The sequence below is a fragment of the Sarcophilus harrisii genome, chromosome 3, assembly GCF_902635505.1.
Source record: "Sarcophilus harrisii chromosome 3, mSarHar1.11, whole genome shotgun sequence".
NCBI lineage: Eukaryota > Metazoa > Chordata > Mammalia > Dasyuromorphia > Dasyuridae > Sarcophilus > Sarcophilus harrisii.
In genome coordinates, this window is record NC_045428.1 from 511402790 (window position 1) to 511423675 (window position 20886).

At 35.3% G+C, this 20886-nt stretch overlaps 1 protein-coding gene across 7 annotated transcripts in view; it reads right to left on the reverse strand.

The window, feature by feature from the left end:
• The window catches only part of DLG2 (discs large MAGUK scaffold protein 2), a 1520398-nt gene that overhangs the window by 938531 nt on the left and 560981 nt on the right, over positions 1 to 20886 (reverse strand). Inside the window, exon 1 of one of the 7 annotated variants that reach the window (XM_031963720.1) lies at positions 15591 to 15778. The exons of the other annotated variants lie outside the window; for them this stretch is intronic. Within the exon in view, the coding sequence (XP_031819580.1) occupies positions 15591 to 15695 (105 nt within the window). The 5' untranslated portion in view covers positions 15696 to 15778. Of the gene's footprint in view, positions 1 to 15590; positions 15779 to 20886 lie in introns of those variants that run through there. 7 annotated transcript variants of the gene reach the window in all.

A 20886-nucleotide genomic window follows, 5' to 3' on the forward strand; every position in this document is an offset into this window, starting at 1 on the left:
TTTTCTTTGTTAGAAGGGATGTTTCTAGGGATGGGGAAAGTGGTGAGTATCAATCAATCAATCAATAAACATTTACTATGTGCCAGACATTATGCTCATTGGGAAATGACTGCTATAAACAATAAACCAAACAAAGGATCCCAACAGATCCATCAAGGTTTTTTTTTAATAACTTGGGTAGGACAAGAAAGTCTTTGCATACAAAACCTTAAAATAAAAATGCCTTTAATAAAATTTCATGGTTTAAGAAGGTAATAGATGAATGTATTTTTTTCTCCAACAACAACAAGAAAAGATGATTCTTTTTTTTTCAAAATCCCATAGCCCATTCCTTTTGCCAGTTTTCTTGATAAGCTAGTACCATAGCTCTGTGCAAAGCAATTATTCTAACAGCTTCCATGGTGATTTTCACAGTCTAACTAACAACTCTATAGATTAAGTGACACCTTCATGATTTTTTCTAATAGCAAGTCCATTCATAGTCTCCTCTTTTTTTTTTTCCTCCAAAAGGAATTGTGTTGGAATTACAGTTATATTTAATTCCCATACTTTGAATAACCTATTATTTTAATTAATAAAGGAATTCTTTTAAAATGTAAATCATATTCTTGTAAATTTGGACAGAGGTTGGGTCATTTATCATATGATAGCCAAACAAACTTTCAAGGATGAGTCTGTCCATATTTATATAGTTCTCAGAAGAGAAACTTATAGTCCAACCATAAGCATTCCAGGTCTTTCCAGACTGGAAAGACATATCTGATTTTAGGCTTTATAGGATGACAGAAGGAAACTTAGAGGCAATCTAGGTCCAAAGCATTCATGCATAAGAATCTAGAAATGAGATTTGTGTAAGATAAAGCAAGTAATAAGTGACATAGACAGATTCTGAACTTAGATCCTCTGTCCTTACACCCACCACAATGGAATATGTCACTCTATTCTGCCAAAATAGCTGTAGAGAATTCAAGGTTATCTCCACCGTTTGATGAAGCATCAGAAGCAAACTTAGTGGACAGTTTATGAGAGGTGAGAAGTCTCAGTCAGAGAAGTGAATGAACCATGATTGAGGATGATGAGTTAGGGTAATATTTAGATTACAGAAGTACCACATACAGGATGAGTACATTGTGAACTAGGACTGACTGAAATTCATCACTTACAAATCCTATTTAGAGCTGACCTAAGCTGGCACCTGTTCAAGCTCTAGATTTGAGGATCTGAGGCAGCATCTGGGAAAGAGATGTTACAGCTTTGAAGGGTGGTTTTCAGAATATATTTTGTACATCTAAGATCACTTCCTCATTGTCAAGTAATAGTTGTCCAAAGATTTCAGAGTTATTTCCCATACTTTTGTTCCAACATTAATTATGACCATAGATTTAGAACTACAAGGGACTTAGTAGATCACATAGTTCACTTTCTTTCCCTGCCTATTTTTTTTTTTGTTGTTGTTGTTGTTATTCAGTAGTTCCAGTTATGTGACTATGATCTCATCTGGGGTTTTCTTGACAAAGATAATGAAGCAGTTTGCCATTTCCTTTTCCAGCTCATTTTATAGATGAGCTTAGTGAGGCAAACTGGTTGAAGTGACTTGCCCAGAGTCACACAAATAGTGTCTGAGGTCAGATTTGAATACCATTTAGCTATCCCTCCCCTATTTTAATGGGGCTGAGAAAACTGAAGTCAGAGAATTTAAGAGCGGCTCATACAGATGATTAAATGTCTTTCAGGATATGAATCCAGGTCTGGTTGGCTCCAACTTCATTGTCTTACTTTATATAATGCTTCTTCTTTCTCTTCTAACATGTGTAAGAAATTCCACTAATCATGGGAGGTAGAGGTTGGAATCTGTTCCTATCCTTGAAATGTCTTCCATTTGCTTGTTAAATTCTACTGCGATTCTTTAAAGTCTGACTCAAATGACACTTCTTCCAAGGAATCATTCATGATGCATTTCCAGTTAATCATCATAAATTCATTAGGGCCTCAAAAATCATGTGTGTCAAAAATCATCTCAAACAATCGGATCAAAAAATCCCTTTAAAATACCTCCAAACTTTGCTTGAAAGTTTCTAGGCAGGACAAGCTTTCTGCCTATGTTTAGCTGACATGATAATAAATTGTCAGCCTTGGAATCCAGAAGACCTACTAAATAAATTTGGCCTGACCTCTCCTGCATATGGCAGCTCTTCAAGGATGAAAATAGCTTATCACTTCTCCTTTGACAAGGATCTCTAATACTTGATTTCTTGGTGATGATTTGTTTTTTTTTTGTGAGGGGAAGAGGTGAAAGGGAAATTAATGGCTTTGACCTCATAAAGAACTTCCAGTATAGCAAATCTTCCACAAAATTATTTTTAATTCAACATTACACTTTTGCTGAGGAAACCAAGAGGTTAATTGATGTGCTAATGTTAGATGAAATATTTGAATCCATATTTCCATGACTCCAAGGCCTGACCTCTTTTTACTATATATCACTTTTTCACATAAAATTATATATTTTAGGTAAGTTCCTTATCTGAAGGTTGATCACCAAGTGATGAACTATTTTGGGTACCACAATTCATCTACTATTTGGGGGATGCTTTTTTCTAGTCCTTTTGAAGTTCAGTTTAAATTCCAATTTTTATATGAGGTCTTTCCTGATAAACCCTCCCCTTCCCTGATGTTTCCTTTCTTTCCAAAATACTTTACTTGCATATATTTTGCACATATGTGTCTGTGTGGATATTTTCCCCCAGTAAAATATAAGTTCTCCCAAGGTCAGGGAATGTTTCATTTTTGTCATAGTATATCCAGAGTGAAAAATTTGTAAAACAAGATTTTGCAAAGGTGAATGTTGAAAACTATCTTTGCATGTATTTGGAAAAATAAAATATTATTAAAATTAAAATTAAAAAATTATTTAAATATTATCTAAAAATAGTATACCCAGAGTATGGCACCTAGTAGGTACTTAATAATGCTTCTCAATTTAAATTTAATAGTATTGGTGGTAACTACTCAGATGTCATTCATTTGATTAAGTGTTGAAGCACTAGCATTATAATCACAGGAGGAAAAAGGAGACAACATAATTGAGTGTTGTGTTGGGTAGTCTAGCCTCCAAGTGCAGTAGGCATTTAAAGAAAAGCTGGGGAAGGTATGGAAGACTGCACTGTGGGTAGGATATGAGCTGGGTGTTAAAATATAAGCAGACTTTCTGTGGTAGAAGGGATGGGGCAACAGTTCAACTACAGCAAGAAACTTTTCTGAAAATGAACTAGCTTTTAGACTGCCATTTACTTGAAGAGTATCCTTCAACATGATGCCTAAAAAGCACAAAAAATGAAGGTGTTGGTGATTTATGGCATGGCCTCATTTCTAGTGACTATAAGCTAGACATATGCCATTTTCCAACTCTGACAATGGCCTTTAGAGTGAGTGCATCCAGGGATGCTTTATCACAATCAGAATCAAGAATTGAGATTCTGATTACTCGTGGTCATTAAAACCTAATGACTTTTTGGAGAAGGTGAAGAGGCCATTATCCTGGGGGCCTGAGCCAAATTAGAGAACATTTAATTTCATATTGCTTGTCCCTATTCCCTTTGCAATTTCAACTAAATATAATATGATAATAAAAAGACCAACATCAGTTCAAGCAATACTTTGATTGCCTGTCAGGGTGAAGAAAGTGACCATGAGTTCTTGAAGGCTCTGCCACTGGGATTCAAACTCTGACAGGTCCCAATTGCAAATGATATCAGTCCCTATTTCACTGCCAGGCTTCCAAACCATTATTTAAGAATTGGTTTAATTCAGCTGTGAAAAACTTATAGACAAAGTCTCTGGAACCAGGAAAGGTTTTTTTGTTTTTTTTTGTTTTTTTTTTTTGTTTGTTTCAGCTGCTCTTAAAACTATCTAATAATGAGGCATGAGGTAGGGGGAAAGGTGGGAATACTACTATACTACTACAAGTGACATTTATAAATAACAGGGATTTGCAAAACACTTTGTAGACAACTTTATTGAAAGAGCAGCCTAAGTTTGAAGTAACCCTGTGCAGTTTATCCTTTTGGCTTTTTGTTTGACTTCTATTAATTTTGATCTGGATATGTGATTTTGTTAGTGTATGAAACTCTTTGGTGTCCAGTTGTTTTTCAGTCATGTCTGATTCTTCATAACTCAATTTAATGTTTTCTTGCAGATACTGATTTGCCTTTTCCTTCTCCAGATAATTTTACACATGAGGAAACTGAGGCAAACAGTGTCAAATGACTTCTCTAGGAACATACAACTAATGATATTAAAAAGCCAGAATTGAATTCAGGAAGATGGGTCTTCCTGATTCTTAACTTGGTGCTCTATCCACTGGGCTACCTCACTTGCTCATATAAAATTCTCCCAAAGTGGGAGAAATTGTCTATTACCCATGGAAATGAGAATTTATATGCTTCAATCAATACTACATAGACAAGCTGGATCAGTAGCAGTATTTATACCAAAGCTTTCTTGGCTCTTAAATAAAATACCATAAACATTAGTGTCCTTTATTTACCAAAACTGAGGCTAGCAAACATTAAATATGGGATGTGTGTTCAGGTCATCTTCTTGACATCCCAATCAACTAGTATGTCAGACTGCTATGTATTTCTGGAAACAGCAAACACAAAAATGTAGTCAGGGATATTTATTATCTGTGTGACTTTGGTGAAATCATTTAACCTCTCAGCCTCAGTTTCCCTGTCTATAAAATAGTATAATAATACATCATATTTTCAAAGGTGTGGTTCAAATGAGATTTTCTCTCTCTCTCCCTTCCTACTCTCCCCCTTGTCTCTCTCTTTCTCTGTACATACATACACATTTATGAATATACAGGTGTTGATATCTATACATAATACTGCTTTGTAAATATTGTAAATATCTATTATTATTACTACTTTATATAGTACTCATTTTGTTCCAGGAACTAAACTAAGTACTTTAAAATTGTTCTCTCATTTGATCCATTGTACTGATAAGGATCATCTCAACCAATTTGTACATGAGTATAGCTAGATGTCACAGTGTATAGAGCACCAGGCCCGGAGTCAGGAATACCTGAGTTCAAATTCAGCTTCATGTATTTATTAGTTATGTGACCCTGGTCATTTTGGCCTGTTTATCTCAATTTCCTCATTTTTAAAATGAGCTGAAGAAAGAAATAGCAAACCATGCCAGTATCTTTCCCAAGAAAATTCCAAATGGTGTCATAAAATGTTGGACACAACTGAAAACAGCTGAACAACAACATATGAATGTATAAAAACATACATCCTCTTCTTCACTCACACTGCCTTCATTTTCACTTAAGCTTTTATCACATCTTACTTGAAATGTTGCATTAACCTTCTAATTGATCTCTTTGCCCCTAGTTTTTTTATACTCTCCAATCCATTATTTATATAAAACCACACTGATATTCCTAAAGCATAGGTCTGACCATTTTAGTACTCTGCTCATAGCCTGAGTAGGCACCTATGACTTATAAGCTCAAATACAAAAACTATTTGCCATTTAAAACTTGTTGTGATCAGGTTCGTATCTATTTAGTCCAGACTTATTTTACATGATTCTCCTTGCATCCTCTATCTGCTAACCAAATTGGCCTGCTGTCTGTTTCCAATAAATAACTCTCAATTTCTATCCACATGCATTTGCATGAGCTCTGCATGCCTGAACTTTCCCCTTTCTTCTCTTAGAATCCTCAGCACTCTTCAAGGGTCAGACCAAATGATCTACAAGAGGAGTTCTCTGATTCCTTCCAGTTGTCAGCATTCTGTCATTACCAAATTATTTTTATTCATTTTGTATTTATAGGCTTGTTGTTTCCCCCAAATAATATAATCTCCTCACTGGCCAATATTGTTCTGCTTTTTGACTATTTCCCAGAATTTTTGGGGTAAGAATTCATGTACTGCCCAGCTATAATCTTAGATCTTAGAATTGAAAAATTCTCAAGAGTGTCTAGCTATTTAAGCTCATCTTACATCCAATTCATGAGTTCCTTCAATTTCCCAGAGAGATTAAATATTTCCAATGTTGGGAAGCTCAATGACCTGAAAAGCAATGCCATCCCTTTCTGTAACCTCTCATTTTGAAAGTCTCAGATATACTGAACCAAAAAATTCTTCACTATAACTTCTATCCATCATGTCTACTTCTGTTCTGTAAATTTATATCCTCACTTATAATAGTGTTTGAAACATTTGGATACATGCCACATATCCTCCCTATTTTTTTTTTTCTTCTCCGAGTTCAAGGGAGAAGTCAGATGGCAGAGGGAATGGCTGCCTCCCTCCCCTGAGTGACATTTTCCTTTGTAAAAAAAAGGAAAAGAATACATTCAGGGAAACACATGGCACTAGAGAAAATCAGAGTGCTCAAAAAGAGCACTTACAAATGTACTGAATACAAGCATCTTCATCCTACATAAATATTTACTTAAAATAACGGACTGTGTGGAATAAAAGTTATTGGAAATTGGATTTCTATCAGAATCAATCCTTCCTAGCATGTGGCTATGAGCAAAGAGTAAGAAAAAGAAGTCTTGATAAAGAATGAGGATTCATTAATACCCCAAGGACAAAAATACTCTAACAACAACAACAAAAAACTGAATGCACCAAGAGTGGAGGGCAAAATTCTCCTTGTGGAGCATGAAATAAACAGATTGGTCAGGGGAGGTATTGGATCTGACCAATTCAGGCTGCAGCAGCAAACAGAGGTGATGAAAACCATCATTTGCAATTCAACCTCAAAACACAAGCAAATATGCATAAAATGCCCAAACAGAAGCAGTGGAATTGTCTGCTCCTTAAAATAATTTGTTATGCATTGGATGTTCCAAGTGCTTTTTCCAGAGATGGATCATGTTTAGGTTATAAAGAAATATGTGACCTTCAATGACTTTTGTGGATATACATGGTAATCATTTTTCACAAACTCGTTGACTTCATATCTAAAAGAAATATAAGTTTTTGTCACTTGAAGAGCCATGTCTCTGAGAGAATATAAACTTCTTGAGGGGAAAAAGCATGAGTATTTTTATCTTTGGATCTCCATTGACCACATTTCTTTCTGACTCACAGTTGGCCCTTAATAATCATTGTTGCTGTTGTCTGTTTCAATGCCTTGCTACCAAAGAATTGTCCTCTCCAGTTCTAGATGGTGATATGTTCCTCCACAAATGCAGAATATACTATAGCTTTTACTATAGTATATAGCCCTTTGGCCAGGGAAGCTGCTTATTGGTCAATGGTATGCAGACCTTAGCCCTGGTGATATAATCTTTCTCTGGCATGTTCTACTGAGTGAGTTTACTCCTAAAAATCCCAGCTTCCTCCAGATACTGATTTATCTGTGCCTCTGAAAAGCTACTTCAAGCCTAAATGGTATGGAAAGGTTCACAAATATAAAAACCCTAAAATTTCAGTTTAGATATTTCTTCAGAAGTTTTAACTTTTATATTGTAGACCCTATTGATTGTCTACTGTGGCTGATGGACCTCTTCTTGGAATACTATTTTAAAATGCATACAATAAAATACATATTACAAAGAAAACCAGTTATGTAGAAATTAAAGTATATTTTTCCTTCACACAGTTTCAGAGATCCCCAAAAAGCTCTTTGAGAAGACTGTCAGTCAACAACATTTTACTATGAATCGTAATTTAATCTGGCCATAAAAATATGGACAAACAAAAGAGTGCCTGTCTACAAGAAACTTCTAATTTAAGAGGGGAAGGCAGCATAAAAAAGATAGGAAGTAGAAAAGGGAGAAAACTAATGGGAAGAAGGAAGAGAAGTAAGTAGAGTGAGATGAGCTGAAAATAAATTACCAAGAGAGGAACCCCTTTCTTATGAAGGGAGGAATGGCCTTAAATTCAGGAGGATTTCAGATCAAGTCTTATCTCTAATATATACTGGATATTAAGTTCTCGAGACAAGTAACTTAGCCTTTTACTATGAAACATAGGTGCCAATCTACATCTTTAGAGAAAGTTTCCTCATTAGGAAATTCTACACCAATGAAATCATATTGTACACAATTAGTGATATGACCCTTGGCAAGATATTTAACTTGTGTCTGCCTCAATTTTTCCAACTGTTAAATGGTAATAATAATAATAGCATCGATCCTTGACATCCTTAACATACTTTGTTATGGAGTATTTTTTTAGTCCTGTCTGACTCTCCATAATTCCATTTAGGATTTTCTTGGTAAAGATACTGAAGGGGTTTGCCATTTTTTTTTCCAATTTATTTTATAGATGAGGAAACTGAGATAAATAGAGTTAAGTGACTTGCCCACAGTTAGTGTTTGAGGGCCAGATTTGCACTGAGGTCCTCCTGACTCCTGGTTCAATACTCCATCCATTGCATCAAGTAATAGCCCCTTAGCTATTATTGGAACATAATAGATGCTTCATAAATAATTATTTTCTTCTTCCTTTCCTGATTTTTCTATAGACACACTAAAAACGTTTGAAAAGTAATGCAAGTTGGCATTTCAGTATGAATTAATTTATAGTGTTTAATCATCCTAGAGCACAAAGTATATTGATGGCTCTCAGACGTCTATTGGGTTCATCTCACGTGATCCTCATAGTAACCCTACTAGGAAGTTTGGATAATCATCATTCTCATCCCCATTTTACAGAAGAGGGAATATACAGAGTTGGGACTTATCCAAGTTGATGCAGCTAACAAGCAGATAAAGAAAAACTTACATACTCTGTCTTAAGAGCTAATGGTCTTGTTATTATATCACACAAGTTTCCACAGAGAAGAGCAAAAGAGTTAAGGAGACACTTAAAGGAGTAATTTTTGTGATTTTGGGCTTTTTTCCCCACCTCTTTGATAAATTGTTTGAATTTGACGTGAAAGAAAAAATACTGGCTAAACTGGGTTTGAAGTATTATCTATGAGTTTCAATTATCTTCCCCTAACACTTTTCTTCTCCCTTACCATGCATAATCAGACACTTCCTGCACTATCATACAGTTTTTCTTGAAGTATTTTTCTACTCTTGAGAACTGAGAGTTTCCAGTTCATCTACCCTTCATCATCCACATTTATTGATTAGGGAAAACAATACATAAATACACATATAGGCACTCAGAGATGGGATTGAGGTAGGAGGATTCATAAATAAAAACTCCCAGTTATGTAGCATTTAAAGCTTTTTAAACAACTTTCTCTCAATAACTTGCTAAAGGAGTAGATGCAAATATTGTTCTCCTCTTACAAATAAGGAAACTGAGCCTTTGAGAGTTCAGGTAATAATAATAATGATACTAATAATAATTTAAATAATGTGATAAGTATTTATATAAGTAACACATTAGATAAAATTGGTTTTATACTCATCTATAAAATGGGGATAATAATAACACCTACCTCCTGGGGTTGTTGTGAGGATAAAATTAGATAATAATTATAAAGAGCCTGGAATATTCTAAATTCTGTATGTATTATCATCATCATCATTATAATTATTATTGTTACTAATTATTAGCTTTGAGTTTTTCAAAGACTCTTGGAAATATTGTCCCATTTTATCTTCACAATGATCCTAGTAAATCAGTGCTATCATTAGAGGTGTCAGGTGAGGGTATGGCACAGGGCAGCAATATGCTTTTTTTTCCCTTTGCAATTTTAAAAAATTGATAATAGTTTATTTTTCCAATTATACATAAAACAAATTTTAACTTTATTTTTAATTTTTAATTTCAAATTTTATCTTTTCTTCTTTCTCCTCCCTCTTTTCTGAGATGGTAAGTTGTACATATCTTAACAACATTCTTGAATGGGGAAGAAAACAGATAAAAAAATAGGGAAATGTTTAACAAAATAAATAAAAATACTATAGCAGCTAATGTTAATATATGCTTTACTATATTAGTATATGACTGGCAGGGATTCTAATACATAGTTAGTGGCCCTGTTTCCATATGAATTTGATAACACTGCCATTATTATCCCCATTTTACAGAAGACAAAACTGATACATACTGATTTGTCGAGGATCACATAGTAAGTATCTGAGCCTGATTTCTACCTAAATCTTCCTGACCCCAAATCAAACCCTAACACACAAATTCATCTAGCTGCCATCCAGCTATAAAGTGATGGAACAAGGTTCCAGTTCTGGTCTCCTGGACCCCTCAATCACTGCTCTTTTTACTATGCAACACTGCTCATCTTATTCCTTCCAGTCAGCTCATGAGTGAGTTCTGGCACACTAAGGGCTTTTGGAAGAATTCTTAATATGATTTTCCTGAAAAATTTTCTGCAAATAGCACAATCTGCACTGAGGCAAATGACACAAAAGCACTCAGTTGAAGAACTAAACTGAAACATTGGCAAATCGCTCCAGTGGGAGTTGGGCTTGCATGAGTTTACCTGGTAGCTTTCTGGTATTTTTTCATATTCTTGACAAACCAGGTACTAAGTTCTGTCTCTAAAGCTACTGAAGGACTGAGGGCATTGGGTGCAATTCAACATCTTCTAAACCAATTTTCCCATGGCAAAACTCCTAACTATTCCCTTGATATAGACTTGGCTGTTAAGTTCCTGTGAAGTCCTGACCATACTTTCCAGGGATAGCCACACTCAAGCAGGAATTCAAGATCATAAAACACCCTTGTCTTTTTCAGTATCCATGGTAGCATTTGAAGGACCCAGATTCACTGGAGAAATGACATCCTAGAAAAAGGCTCTAGAGGGAGACAATTCTAAACTCATCCTCTGATGGCTATCAATTTGGTCTTAAGAAAATCATTTAAATTTCCTCAGACTCAGTTTCCTCATTTATTAAATCAGATCATTGTATTAAATGGCACTGTCATTCTAATGCCACCTATGTGAATTATTATTATCTGTGTGACTTCCTAAGCTCTTCATCTGTAAGGAGGTTGCCCTAGATGGCTTCTAGGGTACTTTCCAGATCTAGATTTAATTTTCTATGATCTTCTCTGTTTCTGTTTTTCTTTTTCTTTTTTATTTGTCCTTTATTATTCTTTATCATTTCTACACTGCTCACTGAAACTACTCAGATCATCCAAACTGAAGATCAAGCTACCAACTACAAAAGATTCCTCTTCCTGTGAATACTTTGTTTTTCCCTCATCACAGTGATATGCACACAACAGCCACTTAATAAATGTTCTTTGAAATAGATTCATTTTAAAAAGAATTTATTAAATTCTACATGTAAGACATTATGCTAGATATGAGGATAGAAAATAAAAATTGTCATAATCTCTTCCCTCATATAAGATTTAGACAAATACATATGACACAAGATAGACCATAAAAAATAGGGGCAGCTAGGTGGCTTAGTGGATAGAGCACCAATGCTGAAGTCAGGACAAGCTGAGTTCAAATCTGGTCTCTGACACTTAACTCTTCCTAGCTGTGTGGACCTGGGCAAGTCACTTAATCCCAAATGCCTCAGCAAAAACAAACAAACAAAAACCCAACAAAAATAAAGAAACCATAAAGGTGTGATCCATAAGATAAGTGAGATGGGAGTACTCGGAGTGGAGAAATCAGGGGAGGCTTCATAGTGGTGGCACTGAACTGCTTGAAGAAAGATAGGAATGTCAACAGAGAGAGATAAAAAGGAGTACATTTCAGGTTTGAGATGCAGTCTGCATGAATCCACACAGGAAGAGGAAGGCAAGGAAAGCTCATCCTCATGGTCACCACTTTGGCCTTTTGTTCACCAAAAGCTCCTGCATAAAGATTTTGCTGTTATCCATTGTCCAAGCATTTACTACCTACTGTAGTGGGTACTCTTTCAACTCATTTTCTAGGACTTCTCCTTGATCACTCTTCTTACTTCATAGTTGCAAATGAAGTCAAGGGCCCAGCTTCACTTTCTACCAATATGATCTTCAGCACTTTCTACTGATATGTGTGGATCTTTAGTTCTTCATCTATAAAATTAGAGGATTGGCAAAAATGATTTTTAAGTTTCTTTCCAATGCTTCGTCTTATGTGACTGGCACAATTTGAAGGATATTTATTGTTCAGTAATTTTTTTCAATTGTATTCAACTCTTAGTGATGCATTTTGAGGTTTTCTTGGCAAAAATAGTGGAGTAGTTTGTCATTTTCTTCTCCAGATTATTTTATCAATGAGAAAACTAAGGAAAACAGGGTTAAGTGACTTGCCCAGAATTACACAGTTGTTGAATTGTCTGAGATCAGATTTGAACTCATGAAGATGAGTCTTCCTGACTCCAGGCCCAGCCCTCTACACACTTTCACATCTTGCTGCTCCTTTGGAAACAAAATTAATTGATTAATAAATGCTTGTTAATTCCTTTATTAGCCATCTTTGACACATGGACCTTCTTAGATAGATAGAGGTAAAGAATGATCAGGGTTCAAAGGATCATCTCTATAAAACCATTCCTGAATAGAAATTACTTCTGCAACATTCAGCTGTCTCTTGAAGACCTCCAGGGAAGGGAAACTCTGCAAACTACAAGATAAACCATTCTTCTCTGGCAAGGTCAACAGCTCACAAAAACAATAGAGATTGTTGACTCCCATGGTTCAATTTTAGGTAAGATTGGAATTGATTCTGTGTCAATGCCCCTTTTAAAGGTCACATTGGCCCACTTAACTTTTTCCCTATTTATTCATCACTGAGAATATTTTTACAAAGGTACATCCAGGTGGCAGAGAGTGGCAATAGCTTATGGCTTCCTATTACTGAGATATATGTCTGGCTGAGGTGGGAGGCTCATGATGTGAGATTCAACATGACCTCAGAATGATCAGTCTGCAGGAAAACAGAGCCTCTGTAAAAGCATCTATGATTATTTGCATACTGTGTGTGTATTGGTAGAACAGAACAATGCATGCACTCTTGTACATTCCCAGGAGCTCTAAGAAGGTCATCTAATGTCAAGCTGCTTCTTTGGTTTGGTAATCATAATTTAGCAGGAAAATTGCATGGGTATATGCGACCAAGATAATTTGTCACTTTTATAAAAGAAAAAAATGAATTGGAAGAGAACTTTAATTTTTTTCCTATCTGTCCTCTCTTTTCCCTTGATGTAGCCCAACGTGACATGGCAGAATATGTTCTATGAGAGTCATTAATGTACTATGAGAAGTCAAAGACACAAGTAGGTCAGAATGTACCTCAAATACATGGCAAGAAAACCTCAAAATGGAGCTTTTCAGAGAACAAACAGTACAGAGAATGAGCAATCAAAAATATAAAATCAGAAAGATGAATGAGATCAATTAAAAAAAATTAATCTAAAAACTGGGTGATTAAAAAATAAGTTATACAATATGCAATCCATACAAGAGGATAGCAAATTGTATTGAATATAGAACTTGACAAACTTCATAGTTGTTGTCTAGTCCGAATCCCTAACCCCTTTTTGTATATTACTGGTACTCTGTTGGCAGTCTGAAATTTTTGGATCCCTTCTCAGAATCATGTTTTCAAATTATTGAAAGGAATGCTAAATTTTAGTTATATGTTATATGGATATCTTTCCTATAAACATATTTTAAATAACTACAGAAAATGCTAAATTACACTTATATATCAGTTGTAATTATATCCCCCCTCATCAAATTCACTGACCTCTTAAAATCTACCAAATAATCACTTGGATTTTGATCCTGAGTTAAGAACCATTGACATAGTCCAATTCTGTTGGGACTGTAAGGAAACTGAAACTTAAAGAGGTAAATTTAGATTTCAGTTTTATTATTTATAAAATGAATTCAGGGGCACATAATGAACTCTAAGGTCTTTGTCAACTACATGACCCATGATCCTACATGCCTTTCTCAAGACAAATAGATTGTTAAAGGCAGAATGAAAACCAGAATTCTGGTTTTCAGATTCCCAGCCTATTCTATATAAGCTCTGCTGCTTCCTCAGTACTGCCATAATATTGTAATTAGAAGATCTGGAATAAAAAGATGTAGGAGACTGACACATAGTGTACAGTTATAGGAGTGGGAAGAGGAAGCATCTCAGAATGCCTTCTGTTGGGGTAAAGGTGCCAACGCACTCCTCTCTGAGAAGGAATGCCATTTTAACTAAGATAATGCCAATCACATCTCCCAAGTTGGGGATGCAATTCTGTAGGGGTCAAGCAAATTGATTCACAAATGTGGGGAGGGGGGCTTCACACCTCTCCCCACTCCTACATCTAAATGTTCTAGTTCTAAATGTATCAAAGGATCTGATATGAAGCTAACAGCAATAACTGAAGAAATAAGTGAAGAGTACATATGATAGGAAAAGATTGGGAGTAAGCACACTCTCCAGTTCCTAATGGCACAATTACTACTGAATATGATTGTGAGAGCGTCTGTCTCACAGTCAAGTTTTTTTTTTTTTCAAGTGACGGTGCAAACATCATATAGCTTTTCAGCTTGCAGCTGTCAAAGTTGATTTACAGAGATCTAGCTAGAAAACTAGGGAATCAATTAGAGGAACTTCAACCCACACAGTGGTCTTTGATACATTGAGGTGGTTCCCAAATCACAGAGGAAAGAGCCATGGCTTCCAACAGAAAGCATCAGAACAATGAGAGCTTCAAAGCCTATTTCTTTCAACTTCTGAAAAAAGTGATTCTCCTGGGTTTCAGTGTCTAAAATGATGGCTGTTTTAGTGATAAAATAGCTTTTCACAGGGATTTTTAAAAAAGAAAGTTTCCCCTTCTTATTAAACTATCTCAATTATAATGTCTTTAATATGAGCTACAGAGAGTAAGCTGATTAAAGCAATTAATAAGCTCTTCTCCAATTATCTTATCTTTCTTATCAAAATGCAATCACCCTGACTACTCCAGAGGAAAGAAAATAACACATAGGGAAAAAAATAGCCTGATAAAAGAAATAATGATCTGCTCCTTTAAATGAACTATATACAAACATAAGACCATGTTTCTCTATACAAGATTATGGTCTTATACCCCAAAAGAGAAACAAACTGGGGAGATATTGCAGAAAGTCAGAGACAGACTGAATGGAGCAGCAACTTCGGCTCTTCATCTTAGACTGGTAAAGAACAAAACTCTTACTGACAACTTGTGAATATTCCTCTAGGTTCCCAACTTTTTGTCAAGCATGATTTGGAGTGGATATAACTGAGTTTATTCAACTTTTGGGTTCACACTGAGAGGTTGTTACGAAAGTGGATTATATAGGTCTGGCAGGTGCTATATTAATCACAGATACTTGATTTAGATCAATATCAGAAACACCTCTCCTTCCAAGGGGCCACTGAATGCAAAAGGTCTATTATCTAAATCACTCAGCTCTGGCTTTTCCTGATCTTGCTATTAACTCTTCATCCCTGACAAATGCACTGAAAAATTCTAGAATGAAAATCCTCTCTGAATCAAAACTAAAACCCTTTCTCCAAACAAATACCACCCCCCATTTTTTTTTTATATTATGAGACAATGATCACTTCTATAGATTTAAAAAGAAAAAAAAAGACTAAATTTCAAAGCAAAGGAAAAGGAAAAAAATAGCAAGTGTTAAAAAAAGTCATATTTTTCTTACCGGTATAAATGCATGCTGCATAGCTTGCTCACATTTTTTTAAGGAAGCAATAGTATCCCACAAATACTGATAGTCCACAGCATGGGAAGCATTTGGCCGGTCCATGGTGAAGGCTGATACCACTCTAACTGAGCTCAAACAACCCAGTGGAAAGGGGAGGGGAAAAAAAGGGACTGCAGATCTGTTACATAAACTTCTTAATTAGATCTGCTACACAAACTGCTATCTTAAGACTGAAAAAGTTAATCAGAGCATTTCTTTCAGGGGATAACTGGGCATGAGACAGATGTTGTCATTGGGAAGGCTTTTTCATTCCCACACTTGTGAAAAGCAAGGCCATCTATGTTCTAGCCGTCTGCATGCTGGTCTGTCAATACTGCACATACCATAAGTGTGTGGGGGAGAAGGGGTAGTAGGAGGAGAGATGTGAGAAATTTTTCTAGCCAAAGATTTGGATAGCAAGTCATAAGAGAAGACACTGAGGAACTTGGGGACAGTGAACAGAATTTCATGATGAAATAAAGGCACCTACACATATTTATATAGTAGAAAGTCATGTATTACAGTGTGTTCAAGGCTTTTACATAGAGAAACTAGGTATATGTTCATTTTTTTCAGTTGTGTCTGATTCTGGGAGACCTCATTTGAAGTTTTCTTGGCAAAGATATAGAAGCAGTTTGCCATTTCTGTATCTAGCTCATTTTATAGATGAGGAAATTGAGGCAAACAGAGTTAAGTGACTCAGGGTCATATAGTTAGTGAGTTTCTAAGGCTATAGTTCAACTCATTTAGATTGAGTCTTCCTGATTCCTCTGGGTTACCTAACTGTCCAGAAATAATAATTTATTTAATGCTTTATGTCCATAAAGTACTTTCCCTCCAACAAAATATGAAAGTGACAGTAGTAATCTCATTTCACAGATAATGAAACTAAGGCTCCACGAATTAAAGGATTTGTTTAGGGTCACATATATAGTAAGTAGTAGAACTTCTGTGAGTGCCAGATAAAGAGTCAGAGAAGTTGGATTGGGATTTCATACCTACTGCTGCCCATGTAACTTCGAACAAATCATTTTCCTTTTTCTTTACTCTTCTGTAAAATGATGGGGGAGGGTAAACTAGACCATGTTTAAACACTATAGCATTATGATTCTAAATTCAATTCACTTTTCACTATCAACTAGGTTATCTAGTTCAGTCTTTACTTGATTCAGGAATACTTTTTACAGTATTTTATTCATGGAATGGTGCATTCATTGACAAGAAAGAAACTCACTATCTTGTACTTTGTGTACTTTTGTATAGCTTTAACTGGTTGAAAATTCTTCATCATGTTGAACCTGAATTTTCCTTTCTATAACTCATATTCAGTGGTTCTAAATATGTTTACAGGTATAAGGAGAAATCTAATTATTCTATTACAAGTCTACAAGTTTTTGAAGAAAATGATCATGTCCTTTCTTACTCCATTTTCATCAACTCTCTCTTTTATGCTATGATTTAGCCCTATCAGAATCTTTGATTTCTTCTTTAGGGCAAGTTCCTGTTTGTCAACATTACTCCTAAAAAAGGGGAACTGAGAATATGGCATAATATTCCAGGCACATTCTGACAGGTGAATGATACACTGGGAGATCATCTATCTCACTCTGGATTTTACTTTTCTGAATGTATTCTAGGATTAAGTTAATTATTTTGGGGGCCAATCATGTCACACTGTATATGCATGTGTACATACATGCTTATTATATACACATAGATAAAATATACAAAAACACAAATGACAACAATTTATATTTATATAGTTTATTGTTAATGATGTAACAATCTGATAAGGCAGCTACATACACAGAGTGTGGTTAGTCACATGTCAAGTCTCTTAACATTTTGTTATAAGATCTGAAAGTAATGTTTTCTGCACCTTCTTTCAGGCTCTCTCTGATGGATACTTTAATTGCTGCTGCCCTTATTATTACTAGGCTATCTGCTCCAGCACAATTTATTTGTGACTCTCCCTGAAGACTAGTTAGAAGCTTCAGTGACTGTAAAATACCGTCAGTGTCTTATGTTACAGGCTCAGGTCAATTTGGCTTCCCGTGTTCTACAGTTTACATTTTCCCAGGAGCTATACAAAAAGATTGTGAATAGCAAAAAGCATCCATGGTTGAAAAATAGTCCTTACATATTTTAATATTTAAAACAATGAACTCAGAGCCATAAAAGTGTCAGATCTGAGAGCTACAAAGGATCTGAGAAGGTATCTATTAAAACTTTCCCCCTAATACATGAATCCCTTATGACAAATGGTTATCCCAGCATTACCCAAAGACCTTAAGGGAAAAGGAACTTACTGCCTAAGGAAGTAATCTGCTGCATTGTTGAAAAGTTCTAATACCTATACAGATTATTCTATTGAGTTGAAACCTGCCTTTCAGGCAAATGGTAGAATTTAAAGACGAAAAAATTTTAGCAATCATTTAATCCAATTTTCTTGTTAGACTCTTTTGCAGTTGCTTTGAGAGACTTAGTTTATACAGAAAAGGCAGACTTGGACAATGATGCTCAAAGTAAAAGATCTTTATCAGGTACATTGAAATTCGGTCAGTTAATAAGCACTTATTAATAAAATCTTATGTGCCAGGCATTGTGCTGCACATTAGGCATACAAATAAAAGCAAAAACATGATTTCTTTTTTCAAGGAGTTTAAGAAGTTCTCTAGAGGAGAAAATAATATATAAAAAATAATATGTCTAACAAAATGGAAATCTTTTGACTTAAATTGAGAGATCTAAGAGTAAGAGGAAAGGGACAAATAAGAGGTAAGAATGCCTCTGGAATGTTGTCTGTGGAAGGTCAAGTAAATTACCAAGTTTCTAGAGAGGAAAAGAATTCATCCATGAGTCTGCCAGCAGCAATGGGAAAGTAGGATGTGAAAGGCATGATTTTGGGGATATAGCAAGAAAAAGGGAATCAATGACCTTTTGAGACATAATCTCCTCACATAGCATGTAGAATAAGCCAGACTTTCATGACTATTTCTAGTTTGGGGTGAATATGCTTAGTTCTGCACTTTAGGACAGCTTGGGGATACAATTTATTTTTATTACATCATTGAATCATTTTTCAGTCATATCTGACACATCATAACCTCATTTGGGGTTTTCTTGATAAATATACTGAAGTGTTTTGCCATTTCTTTCTCCAGTTCATTTTACAGATGAGGAAATTTAAAAGGTTAAGTAACTTACATAGGATCATACAGCTAATTGCTGTCAGAAGTTGAATTTGAACTCACAAAAATGAGTTTATCTGAGTCCAGATCCAGCATTCTATCCACTGTGCCTCTGGATTATGCCATACAATTTATTCCCAGTGCTTTTATATGGATGTACAGGGTAACATGTATGATTAGAGTCCCACTTCTAATATCACAGTCAATAACTAAAATCTTGCCTAAGATATGGAAATTTTCAGCATGGAAGGTGCCAGGCATAGAAGATTCCAGAAAACAAAATATTGGCCCAAATTGCAAGACAGTCTAATGCTAGAAAACCAGAGAGGAAACACTGAGATAGTCTTTCAATCTCTTTAAAAGATGAGAAAACTGAGGCCCAGAGAAGAGAGGTGACAGGTGTGGTGTAGGTAGGAAAATAGCAGAGTTGGGATTTAAAAGGAGGTCCTATAACTCTGAATCCAAGACTCTTTGCTCTTAACACTTGCAAGCTCATGCATCAGAAATTAAGAGGAATGTTGAAAAAAGGCATAGGATAAAAGAGAATAGAGAAGCCTTGGTGGGTAGAAAGAAGGTCAAAGGCTCATAAGCTCATATTCAAAATCATGTTCATTTACCAGTGTGGAGACAGTTCCAACAGAATTGAAGTGTAGGTGAGTATGAGAAAGAAAGACTAGAGATAAGAGAAAGTATTCAAGACATTTATGAGGAACTTCACTTTCACCCTACCAATGTTCTTCATCTGGGAACCATAACTTGCTTTTAAAAAATGATTTAATCAGTCAATTTCAATATAACTGCTTTCCTTTGTGATTGTTTTATGTTCTTAAAAACATTGACTTTACCAAACATACTCACTCTCTCTCTCTCTCTCTCTCTCTCTCTCTCTCTCTCTCTCTCTCTATGTCTCTCTCACATATACACACACATTTGTATATGTACACATAGCCCTTCCCCCTCATACATACAGTTTAAAAAGTCTTCTTTGAAATTGTGGTGATCCATTATAGATTTAGAAACAAGGAAGTGAGATGATAAAATGTATGTTTTAGGAAAAATATTCTAATGAAGTATGAGCTTGATGGGTAGGGAAGAGAAGAAGGAGGAAAACTAGGTAAGATATATAGGAATAATCTAGCTATGAGAAATTAGTATGGGAATGGAGAAGACTTTTTTCCAAGAATAGATAAACAGAATTATGGTGGAATTGGAATTTGAAACCAAGTCCTTTGACATGAAATTTTGTGTTTTATCACATCTTAAACCTGGAAGCCCCGAAGAATCATAACAAATAGGTTTAAGATCTCTTTGGATCTCTGTGTGTAGGGTCCCTCATAGAGATCAGGTGTCCTTCCACATCTTGTTTCCAGTTTCTTCCATCCACCCCATTGTTAAAATATGAACAATCAATAGACTTTAAAAAGGACAAATCAGTATCTCTTCTGATCTGTATTAATTTGGACATTTTCCCAGGAGGCACTTCTGAAAATGGTAAGCCCATTTGGCTGACTTTTTTTCTTTTTCTTTTTAAATCTTTTACTTTTCAAAACGTATACATCGATAGTTTTAACATTCACCCTTGTAAAATCTTGCATTCCAGATTATTTTCTTTTCCCTCCCTTCTCCCCACCCCTCTGCTAGATGGTAAGTACTCCAATATATGTTAAACATGTACAATTCTACACATATATACTTCTGTACAGAAACAGCATGTCACACTGCGCAAGAAAAATCAGATCAAAAAGGGAAAAAATAAGAAAGAAAACAAAATGCAAACAAACAACAACAAAAAAGTGAAAATACTATGTTGGGACCCACACTCAGTCCCTACAGACCATTGGAACTGGCTTGATTCACTTCACTGTTGAAAAGAGCCACAGGACTGACTTTTTTAAAGAGAATAGTTTGTGTGTGTATGTGTGTGTGTGTGTGTGTGTATACACACACACACACACACACACACATATATATATATATAATATATATAAATATATTTCCAAAAAACCCATTTATTTTATTCCTCAATTACATGTTTTTTTTTTTTATTTTAAGTATTTTGAGTC